This window comes from Stegostoma tigrinum, chromosome 10 (assembly GCF_030684315.1).
Source record: "Stegostoma tigrinum isolate sSteTig4 chromosome 10, sSteTig4.hap1, whole genome shotgun sequence".
Classification (NCBI taxonomy): Eukaryota; Metazoa; Chordata; class Chondrichthyes; order Orectolobiformes; family Stegostomatidae; genus Stegostoma; species Stegostoma tigrinum.
In genome coordinates, this window is record NC_081363.1 from 64,753,015 (window position 1) to 64,774,773 (window position 21,759).

General features: G+C 40.4%; 1 protein-coding gene across 3 annotated transcripts in view; it reads right to left on the minus strand.

Moving 5' to 3' along the window:
* Positions 1–21,759, minus strand: part of dph6 (diphthamine biosynthesis 6) — a 295,616-nt gene that overhangs the window by 61,225 nt on the left and 212,632 nt on the right. Inside the window, exon 14 of one of the 3 annotated variants that reach the window (XM_048538301.1) lies at positions 15,411–15,573. The exons of the other annotated variants lie outside the window; for them this stretch is intronic. Coding sequence (XP_048394258.1) covers positions 15,553–15,573 — 21 coding nt within the window. The 3' untranslated portion in view covers positions 15,411–15,552. Of the gene's footprint in view, positions 1–15,410; positions 15,574–21,759 lie in introns of those variants that run through there. 3 annotated transcript variants of the gene reach the window in all.

Genomic DNA, 21,759 nt, shown 5'->3' on the forward strand with positions numbered 1-21,759 from the left:
GAAAATAATTTAAAAATCAAATAAAATAAAACAAAGCTCTGATACTGTAATACAGAGGTAATATTTATAGCAGGATGGGAATGTAATTAGTAAATTATACATCTGGCCCAACAGCTTAGTAGTTATGCTTTTGGACTAGCAATTCAAAGCCTGAACTAATGTTCTAGGGCATGAGTTTAAGTTTTACCAAGGCAGGTGGGGAATTTAGATTCAGTTCATTCACTTAATTAAAAATATGTTTGAATATGAAAGCTAGAATCAGTAATGATGTGAAACTACTGAAATGTTGCAAAAACTCATCAGGTTCCCTCATGTCTGTTAGGAAGGAAATCTACAATGTTTACCTGGGCCTGAAGAGGTTGAACTGCCTTCTTCTGCACCCTGTATCTTGCTTATTTCATATGCTCCTCACATATATTTGATTCTAGATCCACGCTAATGCAACTGACTCTTAAATACTCCCTGAACAGGTCTTACAAGCCACGCACAAATCTAGAAAGTGGCTCACTGCAATCTTAAGAGACAATTAAGAATGTACAATAAATACTGGCCTTTACGATAATACTTCGATCTCACAAATGAAACAACAAGGGAAGCTTATTTTAACACAGACAAGTGGGAGGGGTTAAATTTTGGTAAAAGGCATAAGAGGGTTGCATGTTACTCAGAAATAAGAATTCCAAAGGGCTAAGGAGTGAAGGATCTCAAAGAGCAATACAGAGATTTGTAAAAGTTTCAGGTCAATAAGGGCATAATGAAGCAAACTAAGCACTGCGTATATATTGCCAGTACAACAAGATTTAAATATAGAGAAATTTTGGTAAATATATATTGAGCCTTAAATTGAAACAGTCAAATTAAAAATTAAAACAATTATATTATCTGTAGAAGGCTTTGGTAAGGTCATACTGTGTGTACTTGTAGTGTCCACACTATAGGAAGGATGTGGAAGCTGTGGAGAACGTGCAAAAGAGGTTTATCAGGATGTTGTATCAGTGATAATGGGAACTGCAGATGCTGAAAAATCCAAGATAATGAAATGTGAGGCTGGATGAACACAGCAGGCCCAGCAGCATCTCAGGAGCACTCTCTGATGAAGGGTCTAGGCCCGAAACGTCAGCTTTTGTGCTCCTGAGATGCTGCTGGGCCCGCTGTGTTCATCCAGCCTCACATTTCATTATCTTTATCAGGATGTTGCCTGGATTGAAGTGTCTTAGCTATGTAGAGAGATTGGACAAACTTCGATTGTTTTCGCTAGAGAGTCAGAGGCTGACAGGGCAACCTGGTAGAAGTGTAAAAGTATGGGAGGCATGGATAGGGTGGATAGTTGGATATTTTTCCCTCCAGGACAGAACTATCAAATACTAGGGGGAATAAGTTTAAGGTGAGAGGAGTAAAGTTTAAGGGAGATGTACAATGCAAGGTTTTTTAATACTTCGAGTTCTGTTGAAGAGTCACTAGGCTTCAGGCATTAAGTCTGCTTTCTTCCCACTGATGCTGCCAGACCTGTTGAGTTTCTCCGGCTATATCTACTTTTGTCATGGATTGAGCCTTGGTTTCACTATACTTGGCAGCTGGTGAATACACTTGGTTCTCAGTCTATGAATATACAGAAATATTGCAGAGAGTACAATAAAGATTTTAAAGGATGACACCAAAAATTACAAGGTCATATCTATTGGGAATGCTGTTCAGGCATTTTTCATCTCACGGAGAGACAAGGTCGAGGTAACGAGAGAGGAAAAAAAAGACAAAGATAGAAAGAAAGAGAAAAAAATACTACTACAGCATTTCAATACAAGTTAGTCGCCAAGATAACCAATGGGGAATTCAGGAAAAAGAACAATTTCCCCAAAGCTTGGTGAGAATGAGGCATAAACTATCCAGAGGAGCAGCTGAGTGATAGCACAGTGGTAGTGTCACTACTCCTGGATTGGGAGGCTGGTTCATGTCGCACTTGCTCCAGGGGTGGTATAATGACATCTCTGAACAGGCGATTAGAAAAACAGGTTAAATTAAAAAAAAAGTAGGATGTCACCTCAGTCTATGAGGGAGAATGGAGATGGAAGCAAGTGATGAACCTGATTTTTAAAGGTGGGTCAGTAAGTTAAATGCTTAATCATGGTTGCTTGCCTCAAATATGAGTTGTGTTTTAGATTTCAAGCTTTTAATCCCAGAGCCCAGGAAATCAAGCAGCTTGAAGGGAGCAAGGAAGGGTTAGCTCATCAAGCAGCCATCCAGCCTTGCTCATGAGACAGGGCAAGATGCAGCGTTTCCCCAGGCTATTATGTGTAAGTGCTTATGTGATAAAACAAATAATTGTGGATGCTGCAGAAGGACTTGAAACATTAACTCTGCTTTCTCTCTGCAGGTACTGTCAGACCTGCTGAGTTTCTCCAGCAGTTTAAGTTTTTGTTTGTTTTAGTTCTCTGCTTCCCTGCTCATGGGGTCGTTGTCAGATTATTTGGCCTCCTTTACAACCAGACCCACGATCATCAATCTACTTTGCTGACCTCTCCACCCTAACCTCTGTAAGGACTCTAATCTCCCTACACTGTAACCACTGTTATATCCAAGAATTTCCCATCTCTCCATCATCTCCTCTTTATTTCACGGCTGTCATCAGTCATCAAATCTCCATTGCCTCTGGGTTATGTGCTCAGTGCAAAATCTGCCATCAGCCCAGCCCCAATAAAGATCCTCAACAAACTGGGCCAATCAACAGAATGCTAAACTTATCATGGTACAAAAATTTACTTTCCCAAAAAGAACTGTATTGAGAGTTCCAGACTGTCTTCATAAATGATGCTGTGGGCAACATCTTAACAAATCTCCTCTGTGTGCTCTCCAGTGCAATCACACACTTCCTTTAGTGTAACGTCCAGAACTGCACATAGTACTCCAGCTGTGGCCTAATTACCTTCTTAGACAGTTCCATTATGATGTCCCTCTCCTGTGTTCAATACCTTGATTAATAATGGTTGATATGCCTCGTTAACCAGCTTGTTTCTATCTGTCCTGGTCTTTCAATGATCCATGAACATATATACCAAGGTATATGTTCAATACTTCCCAGGGTCTGATCACTCACCTGAATTCCTTGCCTTGTTAGCCCTACCACTTACTATGATTAAATTCCATTTGGCTCTGTTCAACTCATCTGTCCAGCCCACCTGCATCATCCGGTAGGATTTCCTCCTTGCTATTTACAAACCCAACAGGTTTTTGCATCATCTACAAGCTTACTGATCAAACCTCCTAGATTTGTGTGTCAATCATTAACATAAAACTATAAGATGTAGGAGCATAACTTGTTCATTCAGTCATTGATAATCCTTTCCGGCTTTCTCCCAAAACCTTTACTCTTTTACTGATTAAAAATCAGTCTCTCTCAACCTTGAACATACTTAATGACCCAACCTCGATAGCCCTCTGTGATGATGCATTCCAAAAATTGATTGCTCTGTCCTGACTGTGATATGCCTTTAGGTCCTAAACTCTCCCACAATGGTAAACAATCCCAACATTTATCCTCTCAAGCCCCTCAAGAATCTTGCATGTTTCAATTAGCTCACTGCCAATTCTTCTAAATTCTACTAAGTGCAGGCATAACCTACTCAATTTCTAAGAAAATCCCTCCATACGCAAGATCAATCTAGTGAATCTTTCTGTGGACTGTTGCCAATGTCCCTATTGTCACACAACACTCCCTTCGAAATATAAATGTCAACCTTTCTATAAGGCCATGCTTATTCTGCTTATGTTAAATCTTTCTAAATGTTCTCCTATTAAATAATTTATACCAGACTCTAACATTTTCGCGCTGACAGATTTGAACTATCTAGTCTACAGTTAACTGTTCTTCTGCCTCCTTCACTTTTTGAACAAAGGCCTGACATTGGCACTTTTCTTGAATGTAATGTTTACTGGAAAATTACTGCATCAATTATTTATGCAGCTACATCCTAGGATAAATTTCATCATGTCCAGGGGAGAAATTAATCTTTAGCAGCATTAGTTTCCAGCATCTATTTTCTCTCATAATAGTTATTGCATTTATTTTGTCTGTTCTTTTTGCCTTTGGTTGATTAGTTGTTTTAGAATGCTATTGGTGTCCTCTATCATGATGACTGATGCAAACTATGTCATCATCTCTTCTGCCATTTCCCTGAGTCCCCATTATTATTTCCCTAGCCTCATTCTCTAAGGAATCAGGGTTTACTTTGGCCTCTTTTTCATGTATTTAAAGAAGCTATTTGTTGTTCATCTTATACACTATAAGCAGCAGGGAACCCAGTACCAAACACTGTGAAATGCCACTTGACACAGACTCCCAGTCACAAAAACAATATTTGATCAGCAGCCTTTGCCTTCTGCCAAAAAGCCAATTTTGCAGCCAATTTGCTATATTACTTTTGATCCAATGGAGTCTTACCTCCTTAACCAGTGTCCAATGCAAAAACTTGTCTAAAGCCTTCACAAAGTCCACGCAGACTACATCAATTCCACCACCCTCATCTACACACCCGTTTGAAAAATACAATCAAGTTTGTAGGACAGGATTTCCTCCTGACAAAGCCATGCTGACTATCACTGATTAATCCTGGCTTCCAATCCAGTTCCCTGGCACTTCTCCTGTGGCTATAGAGGATTTGAAAATTAAGTTCAAAGTCCCCTCCCTTTCCTCCCATAGCAGCGTGGAAGACATCTCTTCGGGGTCTAGCCATTTATAAAATTTTAAGCCTGGAAAAGCTATTTGAAATAATGGCACATGACATGTTGATTTGGGCTCAGTTTATTTTATTAGTTCTTTTTTCTTAAAAATGACTGCCCATGACTCAAGGAAAAATAGTAGATTTGAGAGTGCTGCATTTGACCTCTACTAAATATCTTCATTACAACTGCTTCAAAAGAATACAAAACTTTGGTTTTATCTGGACCCCAGGGAAATCAAATATACTGCACACTAGATAAAAGCTAAGTACTCTTACGTCTTTTGAATTCGTTGTCATACTTCACATGGATTATAATAAGACCTTTAGAAATGACAATGACCAGAGGAGCTGCATCAGTAAAAGCATAAGAATGAAAAATGACATAAATTAAATCAAGCAAATTTCGTGCTAGACACCTCACATCAGTGGCTAATTGGCAGCTTTTAAACAAAGCATACTCACAAATCTCAAATTGCTACATTTCCAGCTAAGGTTATTACTTGTTAAACATTTCTCTGTATGCACTATGGACCAATACCTGATTTAACGCTCATTTGGTTCATGCCTAAAGTATTTTCTGCCCTTGGCAGTTCTCAGTTGCTGTCATATTTCTTTGGTGAGACTTCATTAGAATCTTGGTAACGGTTGCAAGTGGAGGAAGGATCAACTTATGGGAACCTCTCAAGACAATTTACACAACACAAAAGAAAGGGATCAGATGTCCCATGGGAAGTCTCTCAGAGTCTCCAGTGGTTAAGTTTGTAATATCAATAATGTATATGGGTTTACCCATTTTCTTCTACATATTTGTGATATTTTACTGAAAAGTAAGGTAATTGACAATAGTGAATGAACACAGCAGGCCAAGCAGCATGAGACGTTATTTGATAAGTGGTAGTGAAGTTATATCTGGTCAAAACTAAAACTTGGATCATTTACACATTTACATATTCCAATTTTTTAAATATGATTTTCAAGAGCCAAGAATTCTGAATATTATAGAGAGCTGAAATATAACAGCAGAAGACACAGCTATAGTCTGAGAACAAAAACAGTGTTACACAGATTCTCATTTCACCGACAGACTCAGAACTCCTAGTACAAACACAATCATATAAATAGCTAGTCCTTTCTGTTTAATCCTAGAAAAGGAAACTTTTTTTTAAAAAATTAGAGGTATGTTACTTTGAAGTAAAATATCATTGTGGCTACACAGTTAACCAAACAATAACAAGGTGTATTGGGTACATCTAGGATTCACTGCCAACTTATGTAGGGAAATACTCTGCAGTCTAAGCACTTCCCCATGAAAAGGGAGCAAAAACTGGAGGGCCTGTAACTTTGGCCACTAGGGGTTGGCTACCTAGAGATCTGTTTGCAGCTGCCCCCTCACACCAATCTTTCCATCTCAGCCCTTGCTTCCAACTACCTTAGGACTGTTACCATTCCAGTCACAGTAGCCACAGGAAAAAGCAAGAAAGCAACAATATAATCCTAATGAAGCATAGCAATTGTTCTAATATTTGTAGACACCAACTTGGATGTTGACATAACACGAATCTCAGAAGCCAGTACAGAGTTATTTGCATAAGATTGTGAGTGATCCAGGTATGTCCTGACCTCCAGCCTGGCCAGAGAGACAGAATGGATTATTAGAGATAATGGGAACTGCAGATGCTGGAGAATCCAAGACAACAAAATGTGAGGCTGGATGAACACAGCAGGCCAAGCAGCATCTCAGGAGCACAAAAGCTGACGTTTCGGGCCCAGACCCTTCATCAGAGAGGGGGATGGGGTGAGGGTTCTGGAATAAATAGGGAGAGAGGGGGAGGCGGACCGAAGATGGAGAGAAAAGAAGATAGGTGGAGAGAGTATAGGTGGGGAGGTAGGGAGGGGATAGGTCAGTCCAGGGAAGATGAACAGGTCAAGGAGGTGGGATGAGGTTAGTAGGTAGATGGGGGTGTGGCTTGGGGTGGGAGGAAGGGATGGGTGAGAGGAAGAACAGATTAGGGAGGCGGAGGCAGGTTGGACTGGTTTTGGGATGCAGTGGGTGGAGTGGAGGAGCTGGGCTGGTTGTGTGGTGCAGTGGGGGGAGGGGACGAACTGGGCTGGTTTAGGGATGCAGTTGGGGAAGGGGAGATTTTGAAACTGGTCAAGTCCACATTGATACCATTAGGCTGCAAGGTTCCCAGGCGGAATATGAGTTGCTGTTCCTGCAACCTTCGGGTGGCATCATTGTGGCACTGCAGGAGGCCCATGACGGACATGTCATCTAAAGAATGGGAGGGGGAGTGGAAATGGTTTGCGACTGGGAGGTGCAGTAGTTTGTTGCGAACTGAGCGGAGGTGTTCTGCAAAGCGGTCTCCAAGCCTCCGCTTGGTTTCCCCAATGTAGAGGAAGCTGCACCGGGTACAATGGATACAGTATACCACATTATCTCAGGCAACCAGCTTGTAACTGATGTCCATTTCAAGCCCACCGACTCCCACAGCTACCTAGAATACACCTCCTCCCACCCACCCTCCTGCAAAAATTCCATCCCCTATTCCCAATTCCTCCGCCTCCGCCGCATCTGCTCCCACGACAAGACATTCCACTCCTGCACATCCCAGATGTCCAAATTCTTCAAGGACCGCAACTTTCCCCCCACAGTGATCGAGAACGCCCTCGACCGCGTCTCCCGTATTTCCCGCAACACGCCTCCCCCCCCCCCCACCCCGCCACAACCGCCCCAAGAGGAACCCCTCGTTCTCACACACCACCCCACCAACCTCCGGATACAACGCATCATCCTCCGACACTTCCGCCATCTACAATCCGACCCCACCACCCAAGACATTTTTCCATCCCCTCCCCTGTCTGCTTTCCGGAGAGACCACTCTCTCCGTGACTCCCTTGTTCGCTCCACACTGCCCTCCAACCCCACCACACCCGGCACCTTCCCCTGCAACCGCAGGAAATGCTACACTTGCCCCCACACCTCCCCCCTCACCCCTATCCCAGGCCCCAAGATGACATTCCACAATAAGCAGAGGTTCACCTGCACATCTGCCAATGTGGTATACTGCATCCACTGTACCCGGTGTGGCTTCCTCTACACTGGGGAAACCAAGCGGAGGCTTGGAGACCGCTTTGCAGAACACCTCCGCTCAGTTCGCAACAAACTACTGCACCTCCCAGTCGCAAACCATTTCCACTCCCCCTCCCATTCTTTAGATGACATGTCCATCATGGGCCTCCTGCAGTGCCACAATGATGCCACCCGAAGGTTGCAGGAACAACAACTCATATTCCGCCTGGGAACCCTGCAGCCTAATGGTATCAATGTGGACTTCACCAGTTTCAAAATCTCCCCTTCCCCAACTGCATCCCTAAACCAGCCCAGTTCGTCCCCTCCCCCCACTGCACCACACAACCAGCCCAGCTCTTCCCCCCCACCCACTGCATCCCAAAACCAGTCCAACCTGTCTCCGCCTACCTAACCTGTTCTTCCTCTCACCCATCCCTTCCTCCCACCCCAAGCCGCACCCCCATCTACCTACTAACCTCATCCCACCTCCTTGACCTATCCCCTCCCTACCTCCCCACCTATACTCTCTCCACCTATCTTCTTTTCTCTCCATCTTCGGTCCGCCTCCCCCTCTCTCCCTATTTATTCCAGAACCCTCACCCCATCCCCCTCTCTGATGAAGGGTCTAGGCCCGAAACGTCAGCTTTTGTGCTCCTGAGATGCTGCTTGGCCTGCTGTGTTCATCCAGCCTCACATTTTGTTGTCCAGAATGGATTATTTGTCAGCTCAGAATACGGGATCACAGATGAGTTATGTTACATGGGATTTGGATGGCACCTCAAAGCATAGCGCATGAAAGGAACGCACACTGAGCACTTGGATGCATTGATTGAAAGGCCAGACAGCCTCCTGTCAAGGAGTGAGAGGAAGTTCAGTTCCAACTCAGCAGAGAGCATGGCATGAAATTTGCTTTCTCTGCAGCCTCTGCACCAACTCATCTTTCTGCAGATCCTGTGGCATTGCCCCTGCTGCCCTCATGCCTGGTGCAATCTTTGTATGGACAGGCCACCTACTCTGCTGTCCTTATTCCCATCCCATTGTAAAGGATGCAGCAATGTTCTCTAGTAAATCCAAGAATTCATGAGAAGATCTCTACAACACTCCAGCATACTTCCAGTAATGTAGCAAAGATAAAGTTTCAGAAATTTGAAGAATATCAAAATAATTCAATAAATAGAAAAGCAATGCATAAATTTAAATTCAATAAGTCTGTATTTCCTCCTGGAGTTCAAGAATGACTTGTTTCCATACTGGTTCAATAGGTTCTGAGATGCTGATAAGATCTGCAGAGTCTGCCATAGGTGAGATAGGTGTTCTTTGGACAGTCACTCAGATGAGTTGTACAGCAAATCCTCCACTCTCTCCATCACCTTGACTTCATCTGTGCACAAAACTGCTGAGGTTTTTGTGTTTGTTGCCTTCTTGAATGAAACATCTCCTATTCTAGTCAGTCACCATGTGTGCGTGAAGATATCTAACCTCTTCAGAAATGGTTTGAGGACAACCTCAAAGCGTTTCAGTTGAGGTGACTTTAACTAATTAGCACCTTGATGCTCTCTCACTAGCTTCAACATGGCTTCGCTGGTTTAGCTGCTAATGTACTGTACACAATAGACTCCAAATTTAATCAGAAAGTTACAATTAGGACTTTACAGGTTTAGGACTGCACACTGAATTTTCACCCTGTGACAAGTAAGCATTTTTATCTATATATTGCACAATAGCAAATGATGTATCTCTCTCAAAGACTTTAAAATGGCCTCTCTGTCTCAGATGCAGAGCCTCAGACTCCACAGCAGGTGCAACTGGGGCTCCATGATTAAAATACCTTCCTATATCAAGGAATGGTTCTTTGTTTCATAGAACTGAGCAGTCCACATTTCTACTACTTATTTCAACAGTATATTGTTTACTTGGACATTTATCTGGAAAAATTTGCTTCAGAGTTTTAGATAAAACGCATGTGTCATTCAGGTACAATCAAATACCTCTTCCCATGGACTCGATTCACAGTGATATTGGTCAGTGCATGGGACCTGATGCCAAACCAGTGTGAAACGGTAGCGTGAAATGATGTAAAATGACATTATTTAGTGACAATGCAAAAATAATGAACTGAAATATGCACAGCATTGACAAATGACAGCAACCAAAAATAACGTCAAATTAAAACCGAAGAACGAACTTGAGCATTCCAGCCATAAAAACCACTCAATGTTAAAAACAATGATTTAAAGCATGGTACCTCAAAGCAAGGATTTATTGTAGATCAAGATATTCACACAGGTTTAAAGTAATACCTCCAAAATGGTAGGCAGTTAAGATGCTAGTAAGCCAGCTTCCAGGCTGCTTTCCCAATAGACTGTAAGCAATATGCAATTTGTTAACCTGTCTTAGTAGTCAAGGGGCAAGATTCAAAAGCAGTGAATTGCAAAGCTTTTAATCCTTTCCTAGCTGTGAAAAGCAGATGAAATACAGATACAGAGACATGAGCAGTAGATCAGGATTTTGAAACAGTAAAGTGTAAGGCAGTCAAGCCCAGAAGATGCTGACTCTAAATGAGGGCAGTAAGCAGCGACCTTCCTTCGTGTCACAAAGATGTATGGAAACAAGGAATAAGTTTTAACTTGGTAATTATGCAATGACCAACGGCACTCATAGAATTAAGCCAGTCCACCTTGATTATAACCGCTATTTTGAAGTTCATTAAAAATGTACAATCAGAGGCTTTATTAAATAATAACAGCTTTGGTCTCACTGACTACTGTTCAGTCTGTCCACAGAGATTGAAATATATGTCTGCAAAAGGTATAAACATCTAGTTCAGGTTACAAAGTGCTAATTTGTAAATAATTTAGCCATAATCCAAAAAAAGAGCATCGACATTCCTCTTCATTCATCAGAGAAAAAGAGAGAAAGGAGAAGCCACTCTATAATCAGTAATCCACAGTTGAGGAGCCAGGTTTCCATGAGCTCCAACAGCCACAACTTGGACTGAACCCATGCCACTGATGTCATTTTGCATTACACTCTAGTCATCAAAGCAACTATGCTAACTGACCAGGTTTCCCGTCATTATCATACAAATACATAGAATGCAATCTGAGTAACACATACATGTCAGATTTTCATAGTGAATCATCTGCATTGTGTCTAGGTCCTTAGGGCTAAACTATTAGCAAGTATCAGATGGCTTTCTACCCCTACTGCCTTCACAGGGTCAGTCGGGAGGGGCCTTCATCCTCTTACAGAACTCATCTCGCTCTACATCCATCTCGTCCGCCAGGGCATTTATCATGCCATTGGAAAGCCTTGTCACCCTCATAATCACCTATTGTGCCATAGCCATTCTTTGTGGAGGCCAGGCTCCTTCTGGCCATTTCTACATCTATCCCAGTCAATTGCACATTTCTGTTCAGAGGTACAAACTAACTTCAAGCATCACAGAATAACTTGAATACGTGTTCACCTCTCATTTTGAGTTCCCTAGTCAAACAAATAGCCACTCAACAGTCCATGTAACAGTGGCTGCATCTGTAACTATATAAATGAAAAGACAGCACAAGTTTAACACAATGTGGAGCTGAAGGAACACAGCAGGCTAGGCAGCATCAGAGGAGCAGGAAAGCTCATGTTTTAGGTGGGCCCTGACCCGAAACGTCAACTTTTCTGCTCCTGTGATGCTACCTGGTCTGCCGTGTTCCTCCAGCTCCACACTGTGTTATCTTTGATTCCAGCATCTACAGTTCTTACTATCTCTGACACAGCACAAGTTTCTTTCTTGTATCAGAGGCAACAGGCATAAGTAAATCATGCATATGTTTAATTTTTGAATAACAATGCTGTCTCTTCATAATTTTAAAGATGCTCCTAATGCTGTTTAAAACAACATGGCAAAATTTTTTCACTCAATCGTGTAGCATACTGGTCGTAATTTACAATGTCCGTTTCATCATGTTCTGACATAATAGTATAGAAATCTTGTTGCCTGGGTGTAGTATTGGCACCTAGACTCTGGAAATAAATATCTATCTTCAGCCCTCAAAATGCTGTCACGATCAATAACCTCTTAAAAGTGAATCATTATTAAACAATTTAAACATTTTTTGCAGATTCAATCAGTCTCAGAGGTGACTTAAGCTTTGCATAAACACACAACCATTTCTATTGGAGGCTTTTTTGTTTTGTTTAACCAAATGATCAAAAGCTAACAAGCTAAATTACAAATAGAATGGGCATTTTTAAGGCAACTCAAGAGGGCTGCACAACATCAGAAACAGGCATGGTTCATAACAATATTTACTTTTTTAGAAAAATTGTTTGTCCAAAGAAATTCAAGGACAATGAAATGCTACAATAATATAGGTGGATAAACTATTAATTTTACATTGTAACTAGAATTATTTATTCAAAATTTATTTAAAACTTTATTTAAAATGCTGAGAGTTGGGATAAAGCAAGTTATTTTCATGATTGAAAAACAAAACGTATTTTCTTTTTGGAATATATATGAGACTATGAAGAGATTACATTATATATATGGTGCTTTGCCAATGTACTTGGTCTCCCATTTTAGTTTCCAGGCAAGTTTTAGTGAGAGATGACGGTAGTGTCAGTCACCGAGCTGTATGTTTCACAAGGATTAGGATTGATTACTTTTGTTTCAGATTCATTGATTTTGAAAAGTAATGTTAATTGGGAAATAATGATTGAGTCTTTAAAGTGCAAGTCCATCCTAATTAGCTGAAAGGTCAATTATCACTCAACTGATTTTAAGCTTTTGTGCTGATTTCAACATCAGAAGGAAAATACCTGGTTTTGAACATATATCAACTGACTATAAATCTGCAGCAAAACAGGGTTCAATTCACTCTCGGCTTTAGTGTGTGGCATAAATGCATACGTAGAATTTTATCTAGAACACGCCGTTTTGAATCCGTTACTCATTTTGGTATATAAAGCTGTTATAATCTTCTATATTATCATGGAAAGATTAGGAATACAAATAGGGTTAAGGTTTCATCTGCAGTTCTTTTGGTTTTTATTTAATAATTTGAGGGTCTTCCCTTCCAAACTAGACTAGCACGTTCAACTGCTAACAACATTTGAAGTGGAAATGGACTGAGGCCAAAGGGGATAATGAAAGACATTTCACCAAGGTGTTTTCTAATTAAATAGGTTTACAGAAATTAAGGGACCGAGGTGTTCTTGTTCATTAGTCACTTAAGGGCAAACTTGCAGGCGCAGCAAGCTTTTAGGAAGGCTTTAGGAATTTAGGAATATTAGTTTTTTTATTGCAAGAAGATTTGAGGACAGTAGTAGAAGTCTTGCTTCAAATCTGTAGAAGTCTGTTTGAATCACATCTCAAGTACTGTATGTAGTCTTATCTCCTTATCTCAGGAAACATACAATTTCAATAAAAAGGGTACAACAAAAGATTCACTAAACTGGTTCCTGGGATGGCAAGAATGTCCTACGGGACAGATTGCATAAACCAGGCCTGTATTCTCCAGAATTTTGAAAAGTGACAGGTGATCTCATTGAAATTCACAAAATACTCAGAGTAGTAGACAGGGTAGATGCAGGTAGCTTTGGAGCCTAGTATCACAAATAAGAAGGCTATCACACAGGTCTGAGATGAGGAGAAACTGATTACACATGAAGTTGTGAACCTTTGGAATTCTTTACCTCAAAGGGCTGTGGAAGTTCTGTCTTTGAATATGATTGGAGACTAACTGATTTTTCATTACATGGAGTAGAAAAAAGGCATTCAAGTATTTGACCAGCTATGATCATATGACTGGCAGGACAGACTTGATTAACTGAATGGCTTACTCCTTTGATGTTCTGAACATACTAGGGAAATAAACATACTTATTTATTTCAATCACTGGTGAGACAGTAAAACTTAATTGTTGCTAAAGGTAGAAGAAAGAATTTGACATTATTTGAGGGGTGCTGTTTTGAACTATGTGATGCAGAAATCACACTGATTCTGAATTCTGATTTTTGTTTGCTGCATCAGTAGTATAAGATAAATGGTTCTGAAGGAGTTAATGTTCATGTTGCATTGGTTGCACTTATTCTACTTGCTGCAGACAGTCCATGCATGAAGTTGAAGAGTTTTATTCTTACTTTTGGAGGGAATGGATGTATCTGTACCAGCTCCCTAAGATCCTACTAATTATGTATGACAAAGTGTAGTTGTACTTACCACGATCAAGCAATAAGCCTTTTTACTGATGAACAGTGTATCATTTCCTACGAATCAACAGACAGGCTTCAAAAGAGCAAAGACAAAAGAATACACGTGGCAGCAAATTACTTTGGACAGCAAATACCATAAGGTACCTGCAGTTATCATATTGGGGAAAATACCATGTGTCTGCAGAGGTGCAGATATGACCCACACTATGAAGAAATCCAAAAGACCCAGCAGACAAGTAAAAAAATACAAGTGAGCTGACCAATTCAAGAGCATTATTTCTTGAAGGAGACAGGCCATCGGCAGGTGAAATGTGTTACCAACAGAGAGATAGAAACAGTCATTGGAGCAGCAAAAGGACAAGTTCAGTATGTTAAAGGCAAAACTTTATTCACAAGCTGGGCAAGAATGTGGAAAAGAGAGAAAAGCCTTTGTGAAGGTGCCTCTGTAGGGAGCAACTGTCGGCTCTAGAAGGCTCTAAGTTAAAAGATCCCTAAAGAGAAAAGTAATAACTTTACGAAAATGATATAAAGAGCAGAATGCGAAGGTAAGGGAGTGCAAAAGAGAGTTCCTACCTTCCACAATGAGAATCACCACCATTGAGGCTGGCTCCATGGGATACAATTACAAGGAAGACTTAAAAAGCCATAAAACAAATTTAGACCAGAACTACTGAATCAGTGAAGTTTCACAACTTACTTAAGCTGAAAATAAGCAAAATTAAAGAAATCTGGTGAAAGAAGCTAACAGAAAATGAAAAGTCAGGAAGAAAAATAATTAAACCAGGACTGCACTTTACACTTTTGGCAGGAAGACTTTTAAAAGTTATTTAATCCAACAAAGAAACTACGCTACGATTTGAACCATGAAAGATAGGTAACCATTCATTTTACCCAAGAGGAAATGGGAAAAATCTAGCTTAGCTGCCATAAATGGGTAAAACCCTGTAAGTGGGTAAACATTATTTTAATTAATGGAAAACTGGGAAATTCTGAAAAGTTTGGAAAGCCAGTAAGCTGTACAGATATAGCATATTACAAAGAAACAGCATTGCAAAAAGAAACTTGACAGCAGCAACTTATTACAGAACAGTTAGTAGTACAACTTAAAGGTTTATTAAAATAAATCAATACAATATTACAGAAATAGAGAGTTAGGAAGACAGACAATAAAGGAAATATTGCAACATTTCTTTTAAGAGGCACACAAACTCAACAGTCATTCAAGTTTAAACTTCATGGGTGAATACAAAAACACAGCACACTGAAGCAATCTTAAAGTAATAGATTTGAAACAGCTTTATACTCATAAGATTAATGATCATATTAAAGATAAATGTAAAAAAAAACTCCTACCTCACAGATTCAAAATTAAAAAAGGACCATACAGAACACAGTATTGGACTTCATGGAGGTAACAGTTCTTAAGATACAGTATAGCCTAAAAATTAATCACTAAGATTGAAGATGAGCAAGTGAATATAAAATTCAATTCAGTGGGTGCAATTGCAGACAAAGTTATTCAAAGGCAGAACTTCAAAGAGAGTAGCTTTTGAAGATGTTCTAAAAGCTTTGATAATACTTCTGTAGAGAAACAAATAAAATTATTGAATAAGCAAGATTTAACAGAAGAGTTCAGTTTACTGGGGATTAGGGCATTTTCTGCATGAATAAAACAAGTGAAAAACTTTGAATATGGAACTTTGAATATGGAACTTTGAAATCAGCATTCATAGGACGGAATTGATGTTGGAACTCTTGATGAAACATTTTCAAATTTGTTACAGTTCAGGGAAAATTCTTCGAACGAAAAGGCTATTAAAATTGTGCTATAAGTAAAATCCAGAAGGCTGAAATTGAGAGAAGACCAAACAACCTAAAGAGAACTTTATGAGGTGTGGACACTCTCACGAGATGACAAGCCTACATAGAGAACAAGACAAAAATCTGACAAAAACCAGTGTCAGGGTTATGGGATGACAAGTGCTTACAGGTACGGACAATTTATAGCCATTACTAAAAAATGCTACATTTGCACAATTATAGGTCACTTCAGAACATGTGCAGAAGGAAGACTTGGTTTCAGAATAGTGGAAATACATACAAAAAGAAGTTGACACAATAGAATATGTACCACCAATAAAAATAAATACAAACATTAGATAAGATACCTTCTTGGAGAAAATACTCGAGGCATCTAGCTGATGCAGATGGGCTTGAAGAGACAGTACTTGTCTACGTGAATGGACTTTATGTTGATTTTGTAATTGACACAGGTGCAAGTGTTACTGTCCAATCAGATCAGTCACCACTGCTGACGAAACCGAATTGTAGCATATGGAGGTGAGACTACATTGGGCAGGTGGATTAACTGCATAATGTCACTGCTTCAGATTTCTTAGGAGAACAAAAGCACTTTGCCTAGCTCCAGGGAACAACTGGTCCAGAAACAAACAGTTGTCAAACCACGTGTCCATTAATAAACAACTGTTAACCCACTAGTTGGGGGCAACCAGTAGAAGATAACACTGTGGTTTCTAGACTTGTGGTGGAACCCAAATAAGAAGAATCTTTGTGAATGTTAGCTAATTGTATAAGACAAACTAATGGGGCTAAAAGCAGGTACGTTTCCTCGCTCTGATGGCTTGCATCCTAGGATTATGAAAGAAAATAGATAGTGCATGCAATGGTCATTATTTTCCAAAAGTCCTTGGATTCTGGAGAAGTATCAGAGGATTGGAACACTACCAACTGTCACCACTATTTGAAAAAGGAGGGAGACAAAAGGCAGGTAACTGAAGGCCAATTAGCTTAATATCTATTGTTGAAAAAGTAATAGAATCAATTATTAAGGAAGTCATTGCTGAACATTTGGAATATCATAGTCTAACAAGACAGAGTCAGCAGGGCTTCATGCAAGGGAAATCATGCCTGCCTAATATACCAGAATTTTTTTATGACATCTCAACAAGCATGGAAAGAGGGGAAGCAGCAGACGTGATGCAATTGGATTTCCAGAAGGCGTTTGACGAGGTACCTCTCAAAAGGTTAAGTCATAAAATAAGAGCCTACAGTGTTGTAGGTAGTAGACTGGCACAGGCAGAAAATTGACTCATGGGCTGGAAATAGCGAGTGGGGAGAGGGGGTTCTTTTTCAGGTTGGGGACTTGCGAACAGCGGGGTTGCACAGCAATCAGTACTGGGACCACAACTGTTTACAATACATATTAATGTCTTGGAGGAAGGAAGCAAATATGCTATTGCTAAGTTTGCAGATAACACAAAAATAGGTGGAAAGGCCGGTTGTGACAGGGTGACAAATAGTATACAGAGACATATTAAACATTAAGTAAGTGGGCAAAAAGTTGGAAAATAGGGTATAATGTGGGAAAATAAATTTGTTCATTTTGGAGGATATTATGTAAATAGAGAAACACTTCAGAAAGCTGCAATACAATGCAAATTGGGGACAGGTGGGCACAAAACACAGAAAACCTAGTACACAGGTGCAGCAGGTAATCAGAAAGGCTAACGAAATCAAAAGCAGAAATTGCTGGAGAAACTCAGCAGGTCTGGCGGCCTTCTGCGGACAGAAAATAGTTAAAACTTTTGGGTCTTGTTACCTTTTTTTCAGAATAGGGTCACTGGACCTGAAATGTTGACACTGCTTTCTCTGAAGTTTTTTTTTCGCGAAGAATTATAGCTGAGATTGTGGATGAGGTTGTAAACTTGCTTACCAAGCCGGTATGTTTGATTGCAAATGTCTCATCACCCTGCTAGGTAACATCACCGTCAGTGTGCCTCCAGTGAAGCACTGGCGTTCTGTCCCGCTTGTTACTTACATGCCTTGGTTTGCTGGGCTGGTTGGCATCACGTCTGGTTCTATTTTTCAATGGTTTGTATATTAGGTCCAGTTCAATGTGTTTCTGGTGGGAATGCCAGGCCCCCAGGAATTCGCTGGCATGTCTCGGGTTGGTTTGTGCTATTATGGATGTGTTGTCGCAGTCAAATTTGCGTCCTTCTTTGTCCGTATGTATTGAAAACTGGTTCTGTCTCTTAATGGCTCGTTGGTGTTCATGTATCCTTACTGTCAGTTTTCTTCCAGTTTGGCCTATGTAATGTTTTTCACAATCTTGCATGGTATTTGGTATATTATGCTAGTTTTATTGGTTATGGGTATGGGATCCTTTACATTTGTCAGTAGCTATCGCAGGGTGGTTTTTGGTTTGTGGGCTCACCTGATACCTAGGGGTCTGAGTAGTCTTGGGGTCATCTCTGATATGTCTCTGATGTATGGTAGGGTGACTAGTGTGTCTGGCCGTATTGTGTCTTCTTCTTGTAGTTTGTCATGGAGGTAACAGCAGATTGTGCTTTCTTGTATCCATTCCTTTTAAAAACTCTGTGGAAGTGCTCCTGTTCTGCTTTTTGCAATTCCGGATTGCTGCAGTGTGTTGCGGCCCATTTGAATAATGTCCTGACGCAGCCTCGTTTATGTGTGTTGGAGTGGTTACTGTTGTGATTAAGTATCTGGTCTGTATGTATGGTCTTTCTGTGTACATGAGCCTGGAGATTCCCATTGTTCTTACATTCTACCATTATGTCCAGGAAGGGTAGTCGGTTACCGTTCTCTTCTTTTTAATGGACAATACATTCATAATAGCTTGAGCGAAACAGAGACATGCCAGGAAATTCCTGGAGGCCTGGCATTCCAACTGAACTCCATCAACAAACACACTGAACTGGACCTGATATACAAACCACTGAAAAACAGAAGTAACGGAAGTTATGCCCAGCAAACCAAGGCATATAAATATCAAGGCCCAGGACTTTCAGTATCCCCTCATCTTTCTAAACCTCATTTAGCATGGACTCAGAGTCCTCAAGCATTCCTCATATGTTAAGCCTTTCATTCCTAACCTCCTCTAGATCTGCTCCAGGGCCAGTACATCCTTCCTGAGGTATGGGGCCCAAAATTGCTCACAATACTCAAAATATGGTCTGACCAGAGCTTTATAAAGCCTCAGAAGTACATGCTTGCTTTTATGTTCTAGTCCTCTTGAAATAAATGCCAACATTGTATTTGCCTTCCTAACTACCAACTAAACCTGCAAGTTTACCTTAAGAGAAACCTGGACTAGAACTCCCAAGTTCCTTTGCACTTCAGATTTCTGAATTTTCTTCCCATTTAGAAAATATTGCACACATTCTATTCTTCCCAACAAAGTGCACGGCCTCACACTTTTCCACGTTGTATTCCATCTACCATTTCTTTTCCCACTTTTCTAACCTGTCTAAATCCTTCTACAGCCTCCCTGCCTCCTCAATACTACCTGTCCCTCTTTTTTTAAAGTTTTCACTGGAGCCTTTGTGAGTTAAGATACAGCGTAGTCGTGCAGTAATACAGTAAATCACTTCGGCTTCTTCTCAAAAGGCAGAGGAAGCAGGATCTTTGTGCATTTAAGGCTGAGATAGGTAGATTCTCGATCAGTGTGGGAATAAAAGGTTACAGGGCAAGAGCAGGAAAGTGGAAGTGAGGAGTATGTCAGATCAGAAATGATTGTATTGAATGGCGGAGAACTTCGAGGGGCCAAGTGACCCACTCCTGTTCCTATTTATTATGCCCTCTTGGAATAGGATAAAAGTATGCTTTATGTGGTGTTGAAGAAACCGTGGCCGGCTAGCCATGACAGGCTCAATCACATTTGAAAATGAGATTAAAACAGTTGCTTGTGTTTGACAGGTACAGACTGTGCCAGCGAAAGAATGAATGAACCTAATGTAATATGAATGTTAACACTTCCAAGACAATTATTTTAGACAACATGCTTTTTTACTCCATTGTTAAGAATTACATAATTAGGAATTTGATGATATTACTTTTACCACTAACCCATCTGCCCCTAGTCTGACTTTACAAATGCGGGAGTATGATGGAATAGTGTACAACTCCGACAAAACTGCTCAAGTTGACAGAATGCTGGACAAAGCAGTTGCTAGATTGGCAACTCATCCACCATCTTCCAAATTCACTCCCTCCACTACCAATGCACAATGGCAGCAATGTGCACCATCTACAAGATGCATTGCAGCAACTCACTGAGTTTTCTTCTACAGTACTTTTCAAATCTGTGACTTTTACGACCAGGAGGACAAGGGTTGTAAATAGATGGGAACACATCCACTCCTAAAATCCTCTTCAATCCTATTTGGAAATATATCACGGTTCCTTCAGTGTCACTGGGTCAAAGTGCTGGAACTCCCTCCCTAACTGCTGTGTCTCTACAGACAGCCCAACGACAGTTGTGGTTCAAGAAAGCAGCTCACCACTATCTCATATGGAACAATCAGGGATGGGCAATAAATGGTGGGCGATCTAGCAATGCCCTCATTCAATGAATGAATAAAAGTAAAGGCACTGTAAAGACTCATGGCTCTTTCTAAAAGAAACGCCCCTCCATTCTGTCTTAAACGGGCAACTCCCTATCTAAAAAAGAAACAGATCATGGTTTTGTTAAGGTGTTGGCACTGGAGCTTTGGTAAGTTAGATGTACTGCAGTAACTCACCAAGGCTTTTTTTCAAAAGACAGAGGAAGCTGGGTCTTTGTGAATGATTAAGGGAGAGATAGCTAGATTCTTGACAAGCAAGGGGATGAAAGGTTGTTGTGGGTAGTTGGGAATACAGTCATCAGGTTAGCCATGATTGTACTGACTAAAAGGAGCAGACTTGACGAGCTAGGTCCTCCTCCTAATTAATTACTTGGGAAATGCTCTAAATAGAAAAAAAGTTAACTGTCAGAACTGTAAATTTTGGAAATACAGGCAGGGCTTCATGCAGCAGCAATCGCCATCCTAACTCCCTTCGACAAAACGAAACTAGACTAAAATGAGAAACATTTCAATAAATTATGCATTACTATCTATTGCAGAAGTTTTTTTTTAACTATCAAATACTTGTGGTTAAATAAATGGATTTTAAAAAAAGTCTGTATTTTTACAATATGCACTTTAAGTAAAATCCTTACTGAGACTAAATTTCATACCCTGACCAGTCTCTACTGCACCAAAACCTCAGTGCATGGTGGTGTTGATTGTTTTCAGTGCTCTGTTAGCATAGGTCAATCTTATAATTTAGCTTCCAAATTAACAGATGAGAAGTGATTTAGATTTGCAGCCTCCATGTAGAATGCCTTTAAAAATGGCCCTGAGGCATCCCATTTATTTACAATATTAGACTTCAGTGATCAAGATTTAAACTAGCTTCCTAGTCTTGAATGTTCTTTTAAAATCCAGTTAGCACTGGACAGGAAAAGTCGTAGACCCTAGGGTTTAGGTTATGTGCCAATAGTGTGAGATGCTCTGTGCGTTATATCGGGGAAAAGGAAGAAATCAAATCGGTTTATTGCAACTAGCATCTTTGCTAACCATGAAACAGTCTTGGTTGAAGAAAGGTGAAAGAAGAGTCAGAAAGTCACACAAAAAAAGATTGTGAAGACCAGGAAAGGTGAGCATCTCAGAAACTAGCCGTGACCTATTGAATATTTCAACATCTACCTTAGTTACATGCTTCCTGATACAAGACAGTGTTTTCTTTCAACAAGCAAAAGTATCAAAACACACTTCTCATGTTCCCCTTTGGCAATTGCTACTTTATGAGGCACATGCAGATGCTTTTCTGTTGGATCGAAGTTCTCAACTCACAACATACCCCATTTTTTAGGATGTAAAATTGTTCACTGTCTAAAGCATTTTAGCCACTTGGCAGGTCCTTGGC